Source organism: Aythya ferina, assembly GCF_964211825.1.
Source record: "Aythya ferina genome assembly, chromosome: 1".
NCBI classification, from domain to species: domain Eukaryota; kingdom Metazoa; phylum Chordata; class Aves; order Anseriformes; family Anatidae; genus Aythya; species Aythya ferina.
The window spans coordinates 98,423,487-98,443,721 of record NC_140296.1 but is presented as its reverse complement, the minus strand read 5'-3'; the positions used below and the strand labels follow the sequence as shown (position 1 = coordinate 98,443,721).

At 38.4% G+C, this 20,235-nt stretch overlaps 1 protein-coding gene across 1 annotated transcript in view; it reads right to left on the bottom strand.

Moving 5' to 3' along the window:
* Window positions 1-17,650: 17,650 nt before the first annotated feature.
* Window positions 17,651-20,235, bottom strand: part of CXADR (CXADR cell adhesion molecule) — a 33,630-nt gene continuing 31,045 nt past the window's right edge. The window contains exon 8 of the mRNA XM_084505504.1: window positions 17,651-18,246. Coding sequence (XP_084361630.1) covers window positions 18,205-18,246 — 42 coding nt within the window. The 3' untranslated portion in view covers window positions 17,651-18,204. The remainder of the gene's footprint in view (window positions 18,247-20,235) is intronic.

Genomic DNA, 20,235 nt, shown 5'->3' with positions numbered 1-20,235 from the left:
GTTCTGCAGACTTATTTAGAAAATGTGGAGCCAGAACACTAACAGAAGTTGCTTTGTGCAGTACAGTCTTTGCTATGATAAATTCAAAATTGCCTGAGACCCAGTGGAAACTACTTACTGTGTGCAAGTTTTAAAGCAGGCTTGCTGGACAAAATATCATCAACCAAGTGCAATGCCTGGTCGCACATAACAGGATGGCTTTTTCACCACCTTAAAGAGGTAAATCTGCTTCTGTTCCATATAGTTAGAAACTCATAACCTTATTCTCCCCCTCACGCCCCCCAACTGATGAAATTAGCTCTAAATATTCCTATTATTTTTCTCTCTGATGTGAGTCAGCTATTTGATATCACAAGGCTGTATGTCACTTCTTTTCTGAACCAGTGGTCTCTGGATCCAGTTTTTACCTTGTAGCATATCTTGAGCTAAAAAGCATGCAGAAATTGGAAGCCTTGGGTTAAAGCACTGACAAGAGAGAAAGAAAAGTTTTGTGGTTTTTATTTGTTTGTTTGTTTGTTTTTAGTCCTCTTCTTCAAAAATCCAAAGTAAACTATCAAGCTGGCACTGGCATTTGTGAAACCAGAGCAGAGCAGCTAGACTAGTGTGACATTTTCCCTTTATAAACTCTGCAAAGGTACACTTAGAGATGATGGTGGAGTCACTAGCAGGGAAAAGTGTTGAAATCTATCAAGACAGATCAGACACTCGGAGTGACGGTGTAATTGAAAAGACGTCTTGAGAACTGAAGTCTCTGTTGTTTCCAGGGGTTTTCTTCTCCACTGTCAAATGGAGGATACTTTCTCAGCCAGGTCCCAAAGCCCTCAGCAAACAAGGCTGCTGATCCACTGATACCTCACTCTTTTGGCAAACTGAGAGCTTGCAACTGAGGCAGATGTTGAAGCCTGCTACCCCACTCCTGCATGGTGCTTTCCTTGGCAGCTGAGCCAAGTGAACACATCCTTGCCACCAAGAGAACATTGCCACTAACACCAGAGTACCCTGTTTACCTGCAGCAGGGGAGTTTGCCCTGGCTTTTTCCAGCCTCTTCTGGGAGCCGCTCATTAAAGAGACAGAAAACCAGCTGCAGCCTTGGTGGTGGTCCCACTGGCCAAAGGGGCAGAGAGAGGAATGCTCAAGCCAGCACATGGTGGGGGAGGTAGAACAGGCAATAGCAGTGAGTTGCTGCACTGGTGCCACTCATCAGCTTGAGGCTCTGTGCCTGCCTGGAGCACAGGGCAGCTGAGCAGGTATGTGCTGCCAGCTCACACCTTGCTTACTGTGCTGGCATCTCTTCAACAAGCAATGCGAAGAGGCATAATGCTGCTTGCATAGAGGCCCATTTTAACATGCGGGTCTATGTGCATTTCCTGGCTTCTCTTCTTCCGATTTTTCTCAACATCCCCTTCCCTGTGTAGCCTCTCTGGTTTTTGCAGGTATGCAGGCATGACTGTCCACAGCACTGTGTTTTGCTGGGCTATTTTTCAAGCAAATCAGTTCCCTGAGCTGATTCATAGCGTGGTCTGACAAACAGTTGAGTCGACACTACTTCAAAGGACAGCATGGTGTGGCTGTCCTGAGAGAATGTGACATTGGGCAGAGGGAGAGGACATGCCTTGGGTAATATTCCTCTCCAGTATCACATCTTGCCGTACTGTACAGCTGGAGATTACAGAGCAATTGCAATAGCTCTGAACTGCAGCCACAGAAAGAGCTAGACAGTCAGCCTGCTGAGGTTTTGACAGGCTCTGTTTGGCGCCCTGACATCATCACTAAAGAACCTGGTGGCCTCAGGAGACTTCAGCACCTGCAAGCCCAGGTGCCCTGAACACAGCCTCTTGCTGACACATCCAAGGGCATCCTGACTGTTTTCCTAGTGAGGGATCCCCTGGGGCATGTGCTTTCCCTGCTGCATACTTAATGGCATGAGTGAAGGAGGATTCTGTTTTGCTCATACACTGAACCCTTCATGGAATTATTAGAAAAATTGCAGAAGACTTTGGAGGCAGACTGTTGTCAGGAGTAAAGTCTTCTCTAATTATCATTAATTCTGAATGACAAAAGTGGCTAAGAGGAGAATTTCACGTTATCAAAGGTGTTCAGTGTCTTGCAGGGTCAAATCCGCTATTATCTAAAACAACTTTTCACCTTTTCAGTAAAGCAATCTTGAATTCTAACAACTCTAAAACCTCACTAGGCACTGCTAAGTTTTTGATATGATCAGCCCTGATTACGTATCTGGTCAATCAAATGGTGCAGCTATGTGCCTGACCTAATTGATATCAGGGTGTAAAATACCACAGCTTTCACAGCAAGCAGCTAACACAACACTCATGGATAAAAAGAGCTCATGTTGGGGTCAAGATTAGGGTAGAATACATTTAGGACACCCAAAGTTACATTTCTTTTATTTTTATTTATTTATTTATTTACGAAAATATGTTAGAATACATCTACTCTCATGATGCTTTTTTTGAGTAAGCAAAACAAATCAGAACCTAATTCGTTAACAGGATATTTTAGCACAGTCAACCACTACTAGGAGGAACCTCTGAAGGGTTTTTATATGAATCCCAAGCCAAAATTAATGCTTAGTTTTTCAGGACTTCACAGAAATTGTTGGCTCTCAGCGTTGTTACTTATTTATTTATTTAGTGACACACACCACACAAACACACACACAAAATAAAAAGTCCCAGAACACAGCATTAAAGACAGCCTATAATTAAGTTGGCTTCATGCAGCCTGCCAGAATAATTCACCACCTGTAGTATGCTCTTTTCCTTTAGGGCTTCTTGGATATCCACACGTATGTGTGGTCAGATCACGTGGACTTTTGTTATGTGTTTTGCCCACTTGGAGGATGTGTTTTGCTTTGGTGACTACTTGACATGCTCTTTGATCTGATTCAAACAAAAACAAAAACAAAACAAAACAAAACAAAACAAAGCAAAAAACACGTTGAATACACTTGATTTTACGATGAATAATAATTAAAAGACACTAAGAAATCCCTAGATCAGACATTCCTGGAACCAAACAGTTCCTGGAAGAGAGCAGACGCAGCTGTAATTATTCTACCTGCAGGTAGAAGTGTTTCTTGCAGGCCTGAACATGCATAGTCCTCTGCACTCCCTGAAGTTTTAATGTGGGAAGGACCAGCGAGGGACAGTTAAGCAAAAGGATTGAACTAGAAAAGTATTCCTATTAGAATGAAAGACATCACTTCGCTGAAAGTTTCCATACACTGCTGCATGGATCTCAGGAGGGTCACTCAAAGATGGAGCCATTCACCTTCAAAATTGCAAATACTCTTTTACAATAAGAGTGGATAACAGGGTATTGGATGTGGGAAGGGTGAATGGGGAGATACTTCATCTGAAACCACAAAGTTGGTGGAGCTGCTGGGCAACTGCAAAGGTGGGTTTTGACCAGTATCCTATTTGCGATGCCGTAGACCCAGGAGAGAAGCTGTGAACCCTGCAAATCTGCTGGGATGTGTCCCAGATACAACTTCAGAGTTTTGCCCCACCTGCTGTTCTTCCTGAGCCATTGCTGGTGTCTTTGCCACGAACAATACGAGACCTAAAGTAAAATAGATATTTTACCGAGCAGATAAGTAAAAAGAAAAACAAATTTTTATCTGAAGTTGTGTCCATTTTATAGAGACTGGTTTTCTATTTTAAAAATTCAGAGTCACTGAATATTTTAAAAAAACAAAGAAGTTATCATGTACATGGAAGAAGTATCTTGTTATTATGTCACATGTTAGTGGTGGAAACTAAAAGACATATTTCCAGAACAAGATTATGCTCATAATTTTGTAGCAAAGGAGAAATATTTGGCTTAGCTCACTACTCTGTTCAACTCTGGGTGCGTTTTCCTTCACAAAGCACCCTTTGCTCTCAGCCATGCCAATAGACCAAGTTAAAATCCAAGGAATTGGTATCAAATCAGGACCTTTATAGATACAAATTATCCAGTTAGTACCATTTTCCCCCAGTTTACACTAGTTTTATTATTTTTTATGCTGTCCTGACAGATATCACAGTACCGAGCATGCAATTAAAATGAATACAAAATTCATGTGTATGCATTTACGTTTCCTACTGGTGCTGTCGATTTTGATTCATTATTCTCTTGATACTTAAAGATGAACTTGATACTTAAAGATGAATAATACAATACTTACGAAAACTCCCATTATGACACTAGATGAAGGCTTGTTGCTGTCTTTCTATTAATGTTAGCAAGACAAAAGCTCTCTCTGGTGGTAGATTTCAGTAATTACAGTTTTTTCCTCTTTTCTGTGCCATGTCAAGCAGGCTGGCATTGTAATTCTGTTATGTTACTAAACCCAAAGTGTGCTAGTGACAGCACCAGGGGAAAAACACTGCACTGGGCTGTTTGAACAGCAAAACTTGAGATATGATGGTGTATAGGTGGTGAACTGGAAGCTAGATGTAAAACTGTGAAATCAGAAAACTCGTGTATTAATGTTTATGACTGCTTGATACATATCACATTAAACCTAAAGACATTCAGGAGCTCAGAAAACAGAAACTACCCTGGATTCAGTTGATTTACTTGTTCTTACAGGTAGGCTTTCTTACCATAGCAAAATATAAACTGGTCATGTTTTCAGCTGCAGGAGGAGGCTTGGAGCGAAAAACATGCTTACTTTCAAATCCAATTTTTACACATATCGCCAACTGCTGAGCAGCTATCACTCTAAATTAAATTTCCACTTCCCACATGGAAACATAACTATGAGTAAGCAAACAACCTAGGAAAGAAGAGGGAAAGAGATATCCCTAGCCTGTAAAATTTGCTGCAATTTCTGAGTTTAGTTCACATCAGAGGAAGATTTATGTTTAATAAGAATAGTGTTAGCGAAGCTAGCAATAAAGGTACTATGTCTTCCCATCCTTTCACGTAATAACACTATGCATCTTCTCTTTGGGAATGCGCTCTACAAAATAACCCTCATCTACGAGATCACAAATACACAATACTAAAAACATCCTTCTGTCCCTAAATGACAGTGTTATTTCTTTGCATGCATACAATATTTACTTGTCTGTCAACTACAGCCCAGTTATGCCTGAAAATGGGAATAAAAAAAAAAGAAAAAGAAAAAAAAGTCACACAAAAAGGCATTTTATTTCTGTGTCCTTATCAGAGATTTGTCTATATACACTGCAGGTTAGTCACTTAGTCCCCGTGATATTATGTGAACAACAGATTTCACAGAATTGCCTTCTCATTTCACTGACCTGTTATACCTTTGGTGTACATGTCTGAGAAAGCTGGGAGAGAGAGGCTGGAGAGAAATACAATTTGCTGATGCTCAGAGATGCATCTAACTGCTAATGGGCTGCCACATACATCAGTGTCTTTTATACATGGTTTTATATATACATTACATTTCATTTTTACTTTTCCATATAGGGAACTAAATGCTGCCTAGGAAAATCACATGTAGAACTTCAGGCATAAGACTTCAGTAAACTGTTCATAAATACAAAGTAAACATTTTTTAAAGTATTTGGCTATAGTGGTACCCAGACATCTTGCAATGATTTGCAGGGACAGAAGGAATTTTATAAATCAATCAATTTACTACTTTTTATAATAACGAATTAGTGCATGTGCAACTCTCAGATGTGTTTAGCACCTGGTCATGAGTTTGAGGAATTTTAAGATCAGAAAATATGTTTTATAAAAGTTGGTGTCACCTCTTTTTCTGTCATGTACACATCTACAGGTTGGCAATCTCTCACAAGACTAAACTTGTGAAGTTGTATTTATTTTTCTTCTGAAGTTTGTCATTAATGTTTTACTAAACGAGGTATCCTAAATACATGTAGGTTTACAACACTCCTAAAGCAATCAAAGACCTCGAGTCCTGTATCATAGTTCTTATATCAGTTCTTGCAAGCTCATATTTTCTTTGAAGAAGTGTTTCTTGTATTAAAAAGACAGCTTCCGATGTTTCCAAAAGATCATTTACGTGCTCCAGTAGAAGCACTCTGTAGATGAATAAGACTCTACAGAGCTGTATTACGAATGTGCATAAAAGACTATATGTAATTATACTTCCTACAGTGAAAACATACCTGAACATCTTTGCCACAGCCTCAGTGGAGAGAGGCCTTCAGTGAAGGTTTTGAACAGGAAGGGTAGGATGCATACATAGCATGGCCAGTGATAGTCTTACTTTAAAGGATTTCTCCAGCTGACTTAATGCATTTTGCCAAAGTTGACCTCATTCCATCTCAGCAATTTAGAGCTGTAAGTCTCCCTGTCACTCCTCATATTACTTTGTTCATTGCTCAAACTGGTGTCTCACCTAGGACAGTATGCACCAGGGAAAAAACCTTTTTGCATACTTCAGAAGAAGCTTCAAGAGCAATTGTGATCTTGCCCTCTTGCTTATTCTAGGCTGCTGCAGAGTCCAAAGAAGAAAGCAAGCTGATGACATAGGGGAGGAAGCCTCCAACAGTATGCTAAGTTTGGGACTAAATCAGGAGCAAGCAACTGAACTTTATCTGGAACAAGGAGCAAGATCCACAGGGTTTGTTCAGGCTTGCCCTGGACATAGAAACAATGGTGCAAATTTTCTTTTCATTGGTGAATCCTGAAATTTTAGCTTGCAAACAGCTATCCCCGGAGTGTATGCCTGTTAGAGGTATTGCCAGGACTATAGTCTGGATCTGTTATTGTCTAAACAGAGGAGACATCAGTGCTGCTGGATCTGGACTTGCCTTAATGAGAAGCTGCCTGGATCTGGAGCATCAGCACTTATTTCCCATGTCAGAATAACAGCTGGGTAACTTCTGCTCTTGTTCCCCAGGAATTTTATACTGTCCACAAAGTTTGATCTTTCATTCAAAGACTGCCTTATTTGCATACCAAACTAGATACCATTTCATACATAGAACAAGCACAGATTTTCCTTCTTTCAGCACATGATGTCCAAGTGCGTTCTTGTTCTTCATTACTCTTCACTTCCTTTTTACATGCCCCCCAGACCCTGGTTCTTCTTAACCCAGTAAGCCAGCTTTGTGAGATGGGGAATGCAGTGAATAATGGTTTTATATCTGTCAGTCAACAGTCAGAACTTGGGCAAACGGGGAGGAGGCACATCAATTTATTGCTGGCAGAGACAAGCGATATATTACTGGCACAGAAGAGGGAGGCCCCGAGTGGAAAAATTATAGCAAGAGATGGCTGTCCATGTGACACACTTCCTTATGCTGCACCATTAGTTTAAGGAACTCAAGTATTATTATGTGTGTAAAATAATGACCTCACAGCTATAGGCATGATGGAGTAAAACACCGAACTACAGAAACAGGAAATTACTGTTTATACACAAATAAATGCTGTTTCCAAGCACCTTGATACTTATATCACAACATCCCTACTAAGCTGAAAGATTAGCCACATACAGTACCAGTGAAATGATAACAAAGCTCTTCTTCAAACATCAGTAAAATATGAGTGACTTAAACAAGTAGAGAGAGACCCAGCAGGACTGAACCCTGGTCAGATACCAGTTTTCTTCTCACCGTCTCACAAATCAAACTGCAATGCACGATCAAGGCAGAATGCTGTAGGAATAACATTAATTAGTGTATTAAAATCCATTTGGTAAAATGATGTTAAAATTTTAAAAAACAAACAAACAAAAATCCCCAGTGAATTGGCTCACATTGGAGCTGTCTGGTGCATTACACAAAGTGCCTACTTCCCTGGACAACTAATCCAAAGTAATCCTCTTTTGAGATCACTGATTCACTATCTGATTTGTACTCTGGTTTGCACTGGGAATGTCTGCTACTGCAAATTATTCCAAAGTAGCTGATTACTTTATTTTTCACAGCATACACTTTGATCTCCAGAAACTGACAGACAGCACAGTCTTTCCAACAGCTGATGAAATGCAACTTAAAAAAAAAAACAGAAAGAAAGATAAAATCCACACATTATTATAAAGTCTCTTACTGGAAATAAACCTGTAAGAAACATCCTATTTTGGCAGTCATACCTCAAATAGATATGAGAAAGCTCACAGGTTAAAAGCTTCACTTTTAGTTTTCCCATAATCCTACCCTTCGGTTTCCAGTTTCCTTTTTTTACCTACTGACTTACAATTCTGCCAGTCATTTCAGCGAATGCCTGGGTTTACCTTCCCTTCTTTCACTCGTACAGCAGCAGGAAGAATGCTGGTCTGGTGAGTGCACTGGGCTTTGATGCACGTAAGCCGGACTGGGACTATCTGTCTCTTGCAAGGCTCCTTTTTGGTCTGTGCTACTTAACGGACCTCAGGCTCAGTTCCTTATCTGTAGAATAAAGACAACAGTGCGCCTGTCCTTTTATATCCCAGCAGTTGGTAGTCTTCACTATTTAGACTATGAGGTCTGTGTGGCAGGAGTGGTTTCTTACTGCTGGCCTGTAGAGTCTAAGCCAGTGAGGCCAGTCTGGGTTGGAACACATGCACTCATCTCTACCTTAAGTACAGCAACTGCACAGTTATTTGGTAGTGGTAAGAGTAAGCATGTTGAACAGTTGAATCAAGCAGCATCTGAAAGAAGAGCACTAGTATGTTTCTCTTTTACTACATTCATATTCCTTAACTGTATCATAAAGTAAATGTGAATGTATGCGTGGTTTTTGTATGTTATTTTTTATAATAGTTTAAAATTTTGATCAAATATCCCTTCCATAAATTGCTCTTTCATTAAATAATTCTAGTAGCTGGAGACTTCTATCAAATACCATAAGATATAAGACTGCAGAATCCAGCGCTTTCATCATATTTGTATGTGCCATTCCACAACCAAGCATAAACAAGAAGGTATAACATAAAAATTAATCAGTAAGGAGGAAACTGAGCATATATTCTGTCCCTCTCCCCCCTTCAGTTATGTAGATTAAGTCAACAATAACTAAGTCCATAAGCTAAGTCAGGGTCAAAGACTGAGATCAAGGGAGAACATGGAAGGTAAAAAGAGAGAAATATTTTTGGATTTCAGAAAGTTCTTAATCCATGGCCATGATACTGCAATATCTAGCCAATATACAGATTGCTGGTCTCCACATGATTTTCTGAGTGATATACAGTAATAACAACAATCATTCTAAAAACATTGACATTACTAATTAGCTTGAGGCTAATTTTATGAAGCTTGACAGATTTCTTAAAGACCATATGATATGTCCAATAGGACTGAATATTGGCAAGATGCTATTAACCACACTTTTTTCTTCTGTGTCTGCCAAAATACACAGTAGAGTCAATGGATATTCCCCGCCGTCAATTACAAAGTACAGCAGTGCTCAAATGCATATAAACTAATACAAAACTTTCCATTGCAAGCTTTGCTGCTTCTGCTGTGAAATAAAAATAAATTGATATTTTCATAATGCAGTCAGGTTAGATCTCAGAGTCTGATCAACACACATTTCCACAGGCAACTGTACTACATCTTTTGTGTTGCTTTTAATGAAGCTGCAGTGTTCATTCTTAGCTATATCTTGTTGCCTGAGCAACAATGCTTTGAATTTGGATTGCTGTGTTACTCAATTTTGCTCAATCAAATTAAATGAAGAAAATAAATCAGAGAGCATAGAGTTCAGGAAAAAAATGCAAGGTTTTTCTAGCCCCACCTCCCTTTGATTTAACACCTCATCAGTCCACAGATTGTGCTCCAAGAAACATAAAAAAAAAAAAAAAAAGAAATGAATACATGCTACAGAAAGTATGCTGAGATGGGGTTATAGGCACAGAGCTTCATTAGCAGCATCCATAACTTATGGTATACATTGTGTACATATGGTATATGTTATATGCATATACACTCAAATGATGAAAGACGGAAAACAATAAATAAATAAATAAATAAAATGGGACAGAGACAGGAACTTAACAAGAAGGAAGGGGAAGAACAGCAACAGAGTCCAACAGGCTTCCATGGCTCCCTGCAGTGCAGTAGTTGGCAATAATGAAAGTGATGGGGATGACAATCATTTTTGGCCATGTTTTTCCTTTGGTGTTATATACTTTTTGTTTAGGACCTCCTCAAATTTCCTACTGATTGCTCCCATTTAAGATGTTCTTAGCACTGATTGGTATATGGTAATTGGGTGCAAATATAGCACATTAGTTGTGAAGCTTCTCTGTGTATTATTTGGATATGAAAAATATCCTTATTGGAAAATATTTATTGAGAATTTAAATGACTTATCTATGTTATTGTGCACCATATTTGTTCTTCACTAATAAAAAACTAACAACCACAAGAGAAGAGGTAAGGCAAAAAGGGGGGCAAGACAGGCGACTGCCACACCAGGGGTAGTTGTTTTCCATGAAAACCTGATGTAACAACAGGTTTGCAGGAACAAGGGCATGAAAACAACACAAGCACAATAACAGAAAAAAAAGGGTGACAGAGCCTCTGGAAACTGCTGGCTAAGATGAAAGGTTACAGAGATGCAAACAGCAGGTACCATGCAGCAGTTTCTACAAACTGGCATTAAGTAAACCTCTTTGACAGGCTATTGACTTCTCAGTAGCAGCTTTATCCAAATGTGCAAGAGGCTAACAAGTGGTCCTAGTCAAGAGATCAGTTCATATCTCTGAGAAAAACAGCCATACGTGCTTTGTTTCACAGAATCACAGAGAATTTCTGGGTTGGAAGAGACGTCAAGATCATCGAGTCCAACTTCTGACCTAACACTAACAGTCCCCACTAAACCATATCCCTAGGCTCTACATCTAAACGTCTTTTAAAGACTTCCAGGGATGGTGACTCCACCACTTCCCTGGGCAGCCTGTTCCAATGTCTAACAACCCTTTTGGTAAAGAAGTTCTTCCTAAGATCCAACCTAAAACTCCCCTGGCGCAACTTAAGCCCATTCCCCCTCGTCCTGTCACCAGGCATGTGGGAAAACAGACCAACCCCCACCTCGCTACAGCCTCCCTTGAGGTACCTGTAGAGAGCGATAAGGTCGCCCCTGAGCCTCCTCTTCTCCAGGCTGAACAAGCCCAGCTCCCTCAGCCGCTCCTCGTAGAACTTGTTCTCCAGGCCCCTCACCAGCTTGGTCACCCTTCTCTGGACTCTTTCAAGCACCTCGATGTCCTTCTTGTAGCGAGGGGCTTTGTTTCGTAACAAAGAATCACACACCTGAAAGCTACGTGACCCAAACAAGCATCTCCATTCTTTGTTGGTCTCCTTCTCCCTGTGAGAGGTGCTGGTGGCGTTTGCACTGCATGTCACTGTGTGTCACTGCCTGTGCATGACATTCAATATCCCAGCTAAAAAAAATCAAATCCGTTAAAAGATAAATTCTGCTGACAGTGTTGATAGGATAATTTGGGAGGAAGGAGAGAGCTCTTTTTTAGTCTTTTGGTATTTTATTTTTGGAGTAGTGGCCAACATTTACTCCTGCAGTGTTATAATTTAAGTCCTGATGAGTTACTTAAGAGTTAATTTCACTAAAATCTACTGCATCTCCCATCTCGTAACTTTCTCCTCTCTGATTGATGACCCAGAACAGCAACCAGCAGTCACATCAAGGGATCTGCAGTGGCTGGAGGAAGGTGCCTCTCTAATGAGGTTACCTGGCCAGCAGGAACCAAAATGAGAGGAAAACTGTACGAGGTTTGCTTCTGCCAAGCAGGCTTCCAGTGGCATTAGCACTTGCCTTTTATCTGCTTAGATAGAAGTCAAACTGACAAGCTGAAGACAACAACAGTCTTATTTATGGTTTTGCTTTGTAAAGCCTACTTTTCAGGGCTTGTGTACCAGAACCATATAGTCATGCCTGGGTGGCTCACAATGAAGATGAGAGCTGAAATCTGTGCAGAATAACTGTTTCTAGATTTCTGTTTATTTACTGCATTTTTTTTTTCTTTTTTATTTTTCCCAAGGAGAGAGTGCAAATGCAGATTTTCTGAAAGTGTCTGTTTAAGATTAACATAGCATTGTATTTGAAAATTAGGCACATCTATCTAAATGAGAATCTTTCAGAGAAGGCTTTCTACTGAGAAATATGTTAAGCTTGATGTTCCTTTTCACTTCAGAATAATTTAGTTGTACAGAAAGAAAATCAGCCAAACCGAAATGCAAAGCTTGTTATATCTTATGAATTTCCACTTTGCCTTAAAAAGATGTAACAAGGAACAAATATAAAATGCATTTCCTACAGTGCTCATTGCTGGATAGAATTTATGCCAATTACAAGGTTATGTTAACATCTCTGGGAAAGCATGAATAATATCAATATCGGGAAACACTAATTTGGCTAAATGTTATTGAAATAAAAATGTTACATATATTTACATAAAGGAAATAACAGTTTGACATCCAGTTGCTGTTTAAATATCTAGCCCTATTCTAATATTATGTAAGCTTTTAAATTGTACTAAAGCAAAATCATATAATAAAACTGGAAAATCACTTTAGGGGATGCTTATTTGTTTTATATATGTATGCATACATATAAAATAACATGTAATATAAATATACATTTACATATAATCAAAGAATAAATTGTACACCTACAAAATATATTTTTAAAAAGAATGAAGAAGTTTTAACAGAAATTATCAGAGAAGCAACCATAAAGGCTTGATTCAAATTTCTTAGGTTAAATTCTTTTTATTAAATCCACTTTTCCCTGCTCAGCTATCAGTTTATTATTGATTTCTATCAACAGCTTCTCTCCAGTGATTCACTCTTGAAATCTCTCTCTTTCTGAATATGCACATTCTCTGTACATGAATCATCTCACAGAAGGACAAATCTAATCCTTATTCTTCTGCATGACAGCGCAATGTCAAGCAAACACATTCAGAGCACACAAAGGAAGAAAAACCACCACCAATATCAGCATACAATGTATTGTTTATGTTCTTCCATACATTTTCTTGCTTCAGGCAATCCACTGACAAGCCCAAATCTGTCTTTTTAGCATAATACAATAAGACAACAATTTATGTCTGTACACTGCATTTTATGAATAAAAATAGTATTATAAGTCAAATAACAGTTGGCCTTACTCTGCAGCTCTATGCAGAGATTCCCCATTTAAGTTGTAATATCTATATCAAAATTTGGATTTGAAAGTGTGAAACTCTTCTGCCTGTCACAGGACACGCCTTATTGTGTTAGTACTCTATTTCCCAGTTTCAGCAACTCAGATACAGCATTCATCAAACAGTTCTGCAAGGGTTTCATGCACTTCGTTTCCATGTTAAAGCATGATTTGATCAGAGATATATTAAATTTACCACCTCCTTTTCCATTAACCTGAAGAGTAGGACTATCAGAACCTCCAAAAAAGTTTGTTTTCTGATAATAGAGAGAGCTACATAGAAAAAGTTAAAAACTGAGAAAGACAGGTGTGAAGGGAACAGGGATTTTTCTGCAAGGACAGCACATTCCTGTTGCATTAATGACAGCTAGATTGTGAGGACAGAGACCTGGTATTGACAATTTAGACACTCAGACATGGTAAAAAAGCAGCATGAGACAGTGTTAACACAGAAGGCAGTAATTCCATTATAATTTCTCTATCAAGCAAAACTTTCAGAGTTTCTGTTGTGATAATTTTAATTAATGCAATTTACTTTGGAACCAGGGAATTGCTTATGCAGAACAGAGTACATACAGTGTGTTGTAAGCACTTTGACATATTCAGTATCAGCTCAGGCTCCTGCTCATGCCTTGCTGCTTCCTGAACGTTAAAGCATCCTGCATTATATAAGCAAACAGTTCAAAATAAATCACTTGCAATTCTTAACATATTACATTTTCCTATATACAATGAGAGTCATAAGAGGAATACAAATGAACTAGAATGAACCACATTAGAGTCTTAATATCTGTGCTTAAATTTTATAAACTGGGCCTTGCATATACGGATTAAAGCAAGCAGTATTTGGATGATACACCACATTGTAGAGAAAGATACTGGTTTTTCTTTTAATGGTTTCTCTCTTCACCTTCCACGTTACTGAAGTTGAGTTTGAAGTAAATTATTCCTCTCCACTTGAACTTGAGCCTTTTTTCTTGTAAACAACAGCAGACATCGTTTGCACAGAGAACTGCACTACCAGTGACCTAGCTACACTGCCCTTGAAGATAACGGTGATTTGCCCAAGTGAATCTATTTCATCAGATGCCTTAGGGAGAGACTTGGAATTACTTTGCAGTCACAAAAAATAACTGCATACATTTTTGCAAGCTCATAATTGAGGACAACATCAGCATTATCAACAGCCATCTCCTTTAAGTATTAAAAGTGGCAACTTCTGCTGACATGTTTAGTCCCAACACTGGCTGGGCCGGGATGTCCTGACAACACACTGGATTCATATAGACTGGTTCATATGTGTGGTAGCCCACGGGGTGCATGTGCAATACAACACAACCTGCATCCCATTCAGACCAGCTGGTTTCTGAGCGGGCCAGGAGGACTAAGGGTGCCTGGAACCACCAGTTGGAAGCAGAGGTAACTATAGCCTTCAAGCATCTTCAGATTTACATGGCTGCTAAAAATCACCATTTTTGATGCAGGGAGAATTTGGGTATGTGTGTCTATTCCACAGAATCACAGAATAGTTGAAGCTGGACAGCATCTCTGGAGTACATCTAGTCCAACTCCCCGCTCAGAGCACTTTTAGCATTGCTGCTGAAATAAGCTGTCCCACCTTTCTCTTGTACTTTGATCCCTGTTTCCACTTTCACACTGTCTCCTTCTCTTCCCCTTTTGTCAGCACAAATATTGGTGCAGCTGTCTGGTGAACTGAAATGATGAACATATCTGAGTTAAAACTAAACTACGCTATATGTAAGTAATTTTAAACTAAATCATGTCTCTGATGTGGCTCACAGCAGCTGCACCAATGCTTATGCTGACAAAAGATAAGATATAGCCCAAGGCCAGAAACGAAAAGCCAAGAGCAAGAAGGACTGGGCCAATTCAGCCTCTAGCATACCGAGTTCTGCTGTTTAAAAAGCATATGCTAGAGTTACAGTCTGAGGTTTCTAATTTTTATGGAAATAATTACAATGCTATAAGTTCAGGCCTGGATAGAGTCATGGCAATGTGAAATTGCCTTGTGGTGGCATAGCTCATTCCCATTTCTGAGCCTGTTGCAGCCATATTGCCTGTAGGGCAAAGTCTGAATCTGGATCAGCCCCTAGACCACAGGAAAGTTCATTTGGTGAAGGATCTGGCTTGCTTCAGACTCCAGATGGTGTAACACCCAGGCAGTCTGAACCCACATAACCAACTTTGGTCTTAAATTGCAACATATGATTTCCAAAGCACACATCAAACCTAAAGGTCTGCATGACTAGAACGCTTGGTAACTGTGGAGAAGATGCCAGCAAGTGTTAAAATGGATGAGCACAGTGCTATTTTTCAGATGTGTATAATTAGAATGGCTGTTGGAAAAATTATACTGAACTAAATAGAGTACAGTAACAGCTTGATTCAAGAATTCACATTTGATAGACCTGCATATTATGCAGGGATAGTGGGAAAGCATTGCAAGTTTTGCAGGCTGCTGAGTATAGGCAGCTCTTAGGCTTTGTCCAATTGTCCAGGTCAGCTAGCTTGCATATGAAAGAGAAAGACAGAGATTTTTGGGTGTGGACAAGAGCTCAGTTACCAAATAAGCACTGCTTGAACTTTCTTGTGAAAAGCAAGCCCTGGCAAGAAGATCTCTTGGCACAAGAGCTAGGGTGCTTACAGGGTGTTTCCTCCACCCTTTGACCAGGTAAGCCAGTCTGCATGCTAGATACAAAGATAAAAGACTTGAACCATATCCAAGTAAAAATGCCTACTGACATATATAATTCATAAACAGCCACCAGGTCACAGTAATCTATCCAGGCATGATCTCCAGGCTTCATTATTTTACCTTCTAAGCATGAACACAATGGCAGCATGCAGACAGAGTTAGTCTCAATCTTCAACCTGTCTATATAATATCAGGCAGGCTTTCAAATTTGTACCACATTTACACCACTGTAACAAAATTAACATTTACTTGGCCATCTCACTGAGGTAGACTTCTGGACTAAATAGTCAACATTCAGTACCTTGCAAAAGACTCTGTGTTGGTATCTGGAACGCTAGTAAGAAAAGCTGTACTGTCACGTGGATTAGACATGACAAAGTAGTTCTGCAGCTACTAGCTTACTTGAAGAAAACAAACACATCACACATTTAACTTCAAGAGCAACAGATATTTTTCTTTACTCAAAATATATTGAAAGACTGTTTAGGCAGGAATTTGAGTACAAAAATGGTTCCTTTCACTCCATGGACATATTTAGGTGCATGAAGTTTCAGACTTTTCTCACGTTCTTTTTACAAAACTAATTTTTAACCAACTAGCTGACACTATAAGCTTGCACAGTAATTCCTGTGTTTCTCCCCTTTCCTAAAACACTAGCAGTTAATCACTTAGATGATGGGGTGTGTAGGCAGGTGGGGGTGGAAGGGAATATCTCTTCATCTTAATTGAAGCAAACTGTAGTGAAAAAAGTTTTATTTATAAATTACTGTCTTATGTGACAGTCTTATGGAACCAAACAGGCAACTGGTGCTTCTTGACCAAGTAACTTTCCCAGTGGAATTTTACCCTGATTAATTACTTGCCAGATTTGCTCACAGACAAGTTTAGGCAGCACAGAGTCAAGGGAGAGATGAGTAATGCAATGTTTTGGCATAAAAATAAGTATTTCTTAAAGGCAAAGTATCTTTTTCTGCAATTATAATATTGAAATTAAATCAAATTTGAAATTACTTCAAAAAATTTGGCTACTTAAGCAACTGTGACATTTAGAAACTCTTTCCTTTTTTTTTTTCTTTAACCGTTTTCTTAATTTATTTTACTTCTATGTGCAGTGACAGAAACAAATTTATGATTTTTTTTGGTCAGAAGCATCTCAGTTTGAGTTTATAATACAATTAGCTGTGTTCCTTTCAAAAACTGAAGCAAAATTAATTGAGTAAGTAGCATACTTTTCAGCATTATAAGCACCGGTATCACCAATGAAGTATATGGTTGCCTTTCGAGTACAGTATAGCAGATACCACTGGATTAAGTTTTAAATTAGTAACTACATATTATAATAGTAAAACAAAAACAAACAAAAAAGCATGCACACATACACTCAGCATTTCTCAAGAGCAAAGAAAGATGTAGTGTCTTTAAGTTGCTCTGATTTATGGGGACTGTGACAATAACCAAATGACCACTTTAAAAACTGCCCACATATCGGTGGGGTACTGGCTCCCACCAGTTTCATCTTAGCCACAACTTTAAAATAAAACAAAGAATAAAGTGAATTATTAAAACCTCTGATCCACAGTCTATAGTGATTTCATCCTTACATGGTTAGGTAGACTAATGTTTTTATTATGAACTCACAGTTTTAATCAGTACTCAAAGTCTCATGTCACAGAAGACAAAAGACTATGTACCTAGCTTGGTTTAAAGAGTGCATTCTTCCTTCCTCCAGTTTTCTGCAGGGTAAAAGTTGAGGAACAGAAACAATGAGACAGTGTACAGACATGAATTACCACAACATCTGCATTAACAGATTATGCTGAAGCATGCATTAACTGTAGCATTCAAATACATTTTATTGTTATAAAACATATACAATCTTAAAATACATTTCAAAGACAGGTTGCAAGTCCTCATTACAGTGATACTGTAGTAGCACTACAGTACTGAATAGATGATATACTTCCTATCACATCAGCTGAACAGAAAGCTAGGGAAAAAACAAAACTATTCTATTAAAGATTAAAATCTCTTTCAATGCCCCACTGCTTAAGGCTGTATTTCTACCACCTGAGTTGATTTTGTTAACTTGATGAATTTTTGAATCTATGTGGTGGTGGAGCAAAGGGGAGTGATTGTGCATTCTTTTTAAAATACAAAACTAGCAAGAAAATGATGGTAGTCACTTTGTAAACTTTGTATTAAAAATATATAAAAGCAAATTTGGTACTTACAAAACTAAATACAGTCTACTTTACAATCTTGAATCTAAAGTGAGATTAAGTTAAAAAAAAAAAAAAAGCACTTCATCATGAAGCACTTCATCATGAAGCACTTCAGTTTCACCGTACTTGAAATTCATGCAAAAAATGATGCCTGTTTCTTCATGTTTATACCACTGTTATGTCACCAATCTTGTGTGCGATGCCATACTATAAAAAAAAAAAAAAAGAATATAATTAATCTATATTAAAGAGGGGCCAGACACTTTAACATACAGTAATTAAATGTATGATTCAGATAATCATCCAAATGATGGTCATTCCAATTAGAGTTCATACCAGTGTCTTACATAAAACCAGTGCAGCAGCGTAGCAAGCTAATTTGATTTATTAGTTAATTTGAACAGAAATTATTTGGTATTTCACCTAAAACATGCTTTAACTCCCACTCAAGTCAATGCAGTTGGCTGCAGCTAACAGAATTGCTCTCCATGCCATCCAGTAAATCATGTAATTTTAACTTCATCATAAGTTTTCTAGTATCTTCACCTAGGTTATTGAAAATTTGCATGGATTTCCCAGCATACACCCACTACAGTCAACTTGCAAAGTTTCTGTGAAAGTTTGCTTAGATGGTAGTTTTCTGTTTCATACCAGTGACTGAATTACCAAAGAACCACACATTTTTGCTTAGCACTCTAAGCACTCAAACAGGCTTTTCAAAGTACCCAATGACTCACCCATACTTAATAAAACATACTTAATTAAAAAATTGTTCCAGTTACTGTTCTTTACTAGGTCTGTATACTTTCACCTAATATTCTAGATTGATATTCTAAGAAATATGATAACTAAGCATTTTTGCTACCACTCTGTGCCACAAAGCTATTTTTTCTACATTGTTAATACTCAAACCTTGCTGACAGTCACCAATATTCATTTTCAAAACTGGATACTCTAACACAAAACAAATCTTCTTAATTAACAATCCACAAATGCGTATGTATATAGTGCATTTACTGGAAAAATCCCATTTTCTTACTCCATTTCAGCCTATTAAGGGTTTCTGTATTGCTGTCCCAGTACTGACAGATATTTAAAACATGCCTTAACTCCATGGCAACTCATCTGTAAGACCATTAATTGAAAAACTAACTCAGGTTATCTCTGTAACAACTCACATTCTTCTTTGCAAGCTGTCACATTTCAACTAGAATTACACTTCGAATAAAATCTTCCAGCCGCACATGATAGTGAAAATAATTGAGCACCTTCACAAATCTTGCTTGGAAGCATAATTCAAAGCAGTGCCAAGTACTGCTTGGCACTAAATCACCACATTTGCTGATACGTTCAGCAACTTATTCTGTTTATTGTTTATATGTTTTCTAAAGTTATTCTTTTAAGGGATAACAACATGCAGTAGTGTCACAAACTTGGTTTTCATTATCATATATCTATTATTCTCTCCATTTGCAAAGATTTTAGCAACATTTTTTTGTTTTTTTCTCCTGGAACTCATTTTCACCCTAACTTAATGTATCTATCCTCAACTCTAGTACCACAGGAACAAGAACACTGCCATTGATAAAATTAATTGATACTCTGTAAGAGGCCTATTAATTCGAATTGTACACTGAGGCAAGAAGTGTCCTTTCAATCTGTTTTCCTATCTTTGCAGTTAACACAGCACTCCTGACATTTTTCATCAACAGCTCTCAAACATACCTAGTTAATAATTAGTAAACATAATCCTTCTAAAAAAGTTATACTGCTCCCCCCACAGTTCATCTTATCTCATGCTATTGCAAAAGCCTGAAGAAACAGATCTTACGTGCCAAAAAGTTTATAAATCTATCTATTCTGAAGGATAAAACAGGCACACAAGTAGGAGCTTACTCAAGGAGGGCTCTCCATCAAGCCTGTTCTGTCCTGTTCATGCCTTTTCATGAATGAGTCTAGAGACAATTAACATAGCCTACTTATGAAAAAAATGTCTTCTGTGTGGAGCACAGAGACCAGATGGAACAGGCCGATAGCTTTTGATCACCCAGTTGTTTGGGAAAGCAAATGTTTAAAAAACAATCAGATGCTTAAAAGAGCTGGAAAGACAATGTGAACAAATACAATGTAATCTGTTTTCTGTTTCCCGCACTGTCCTGATATTTTCAGTCTTTGTTTTCTTCTCCTTCTCATTTG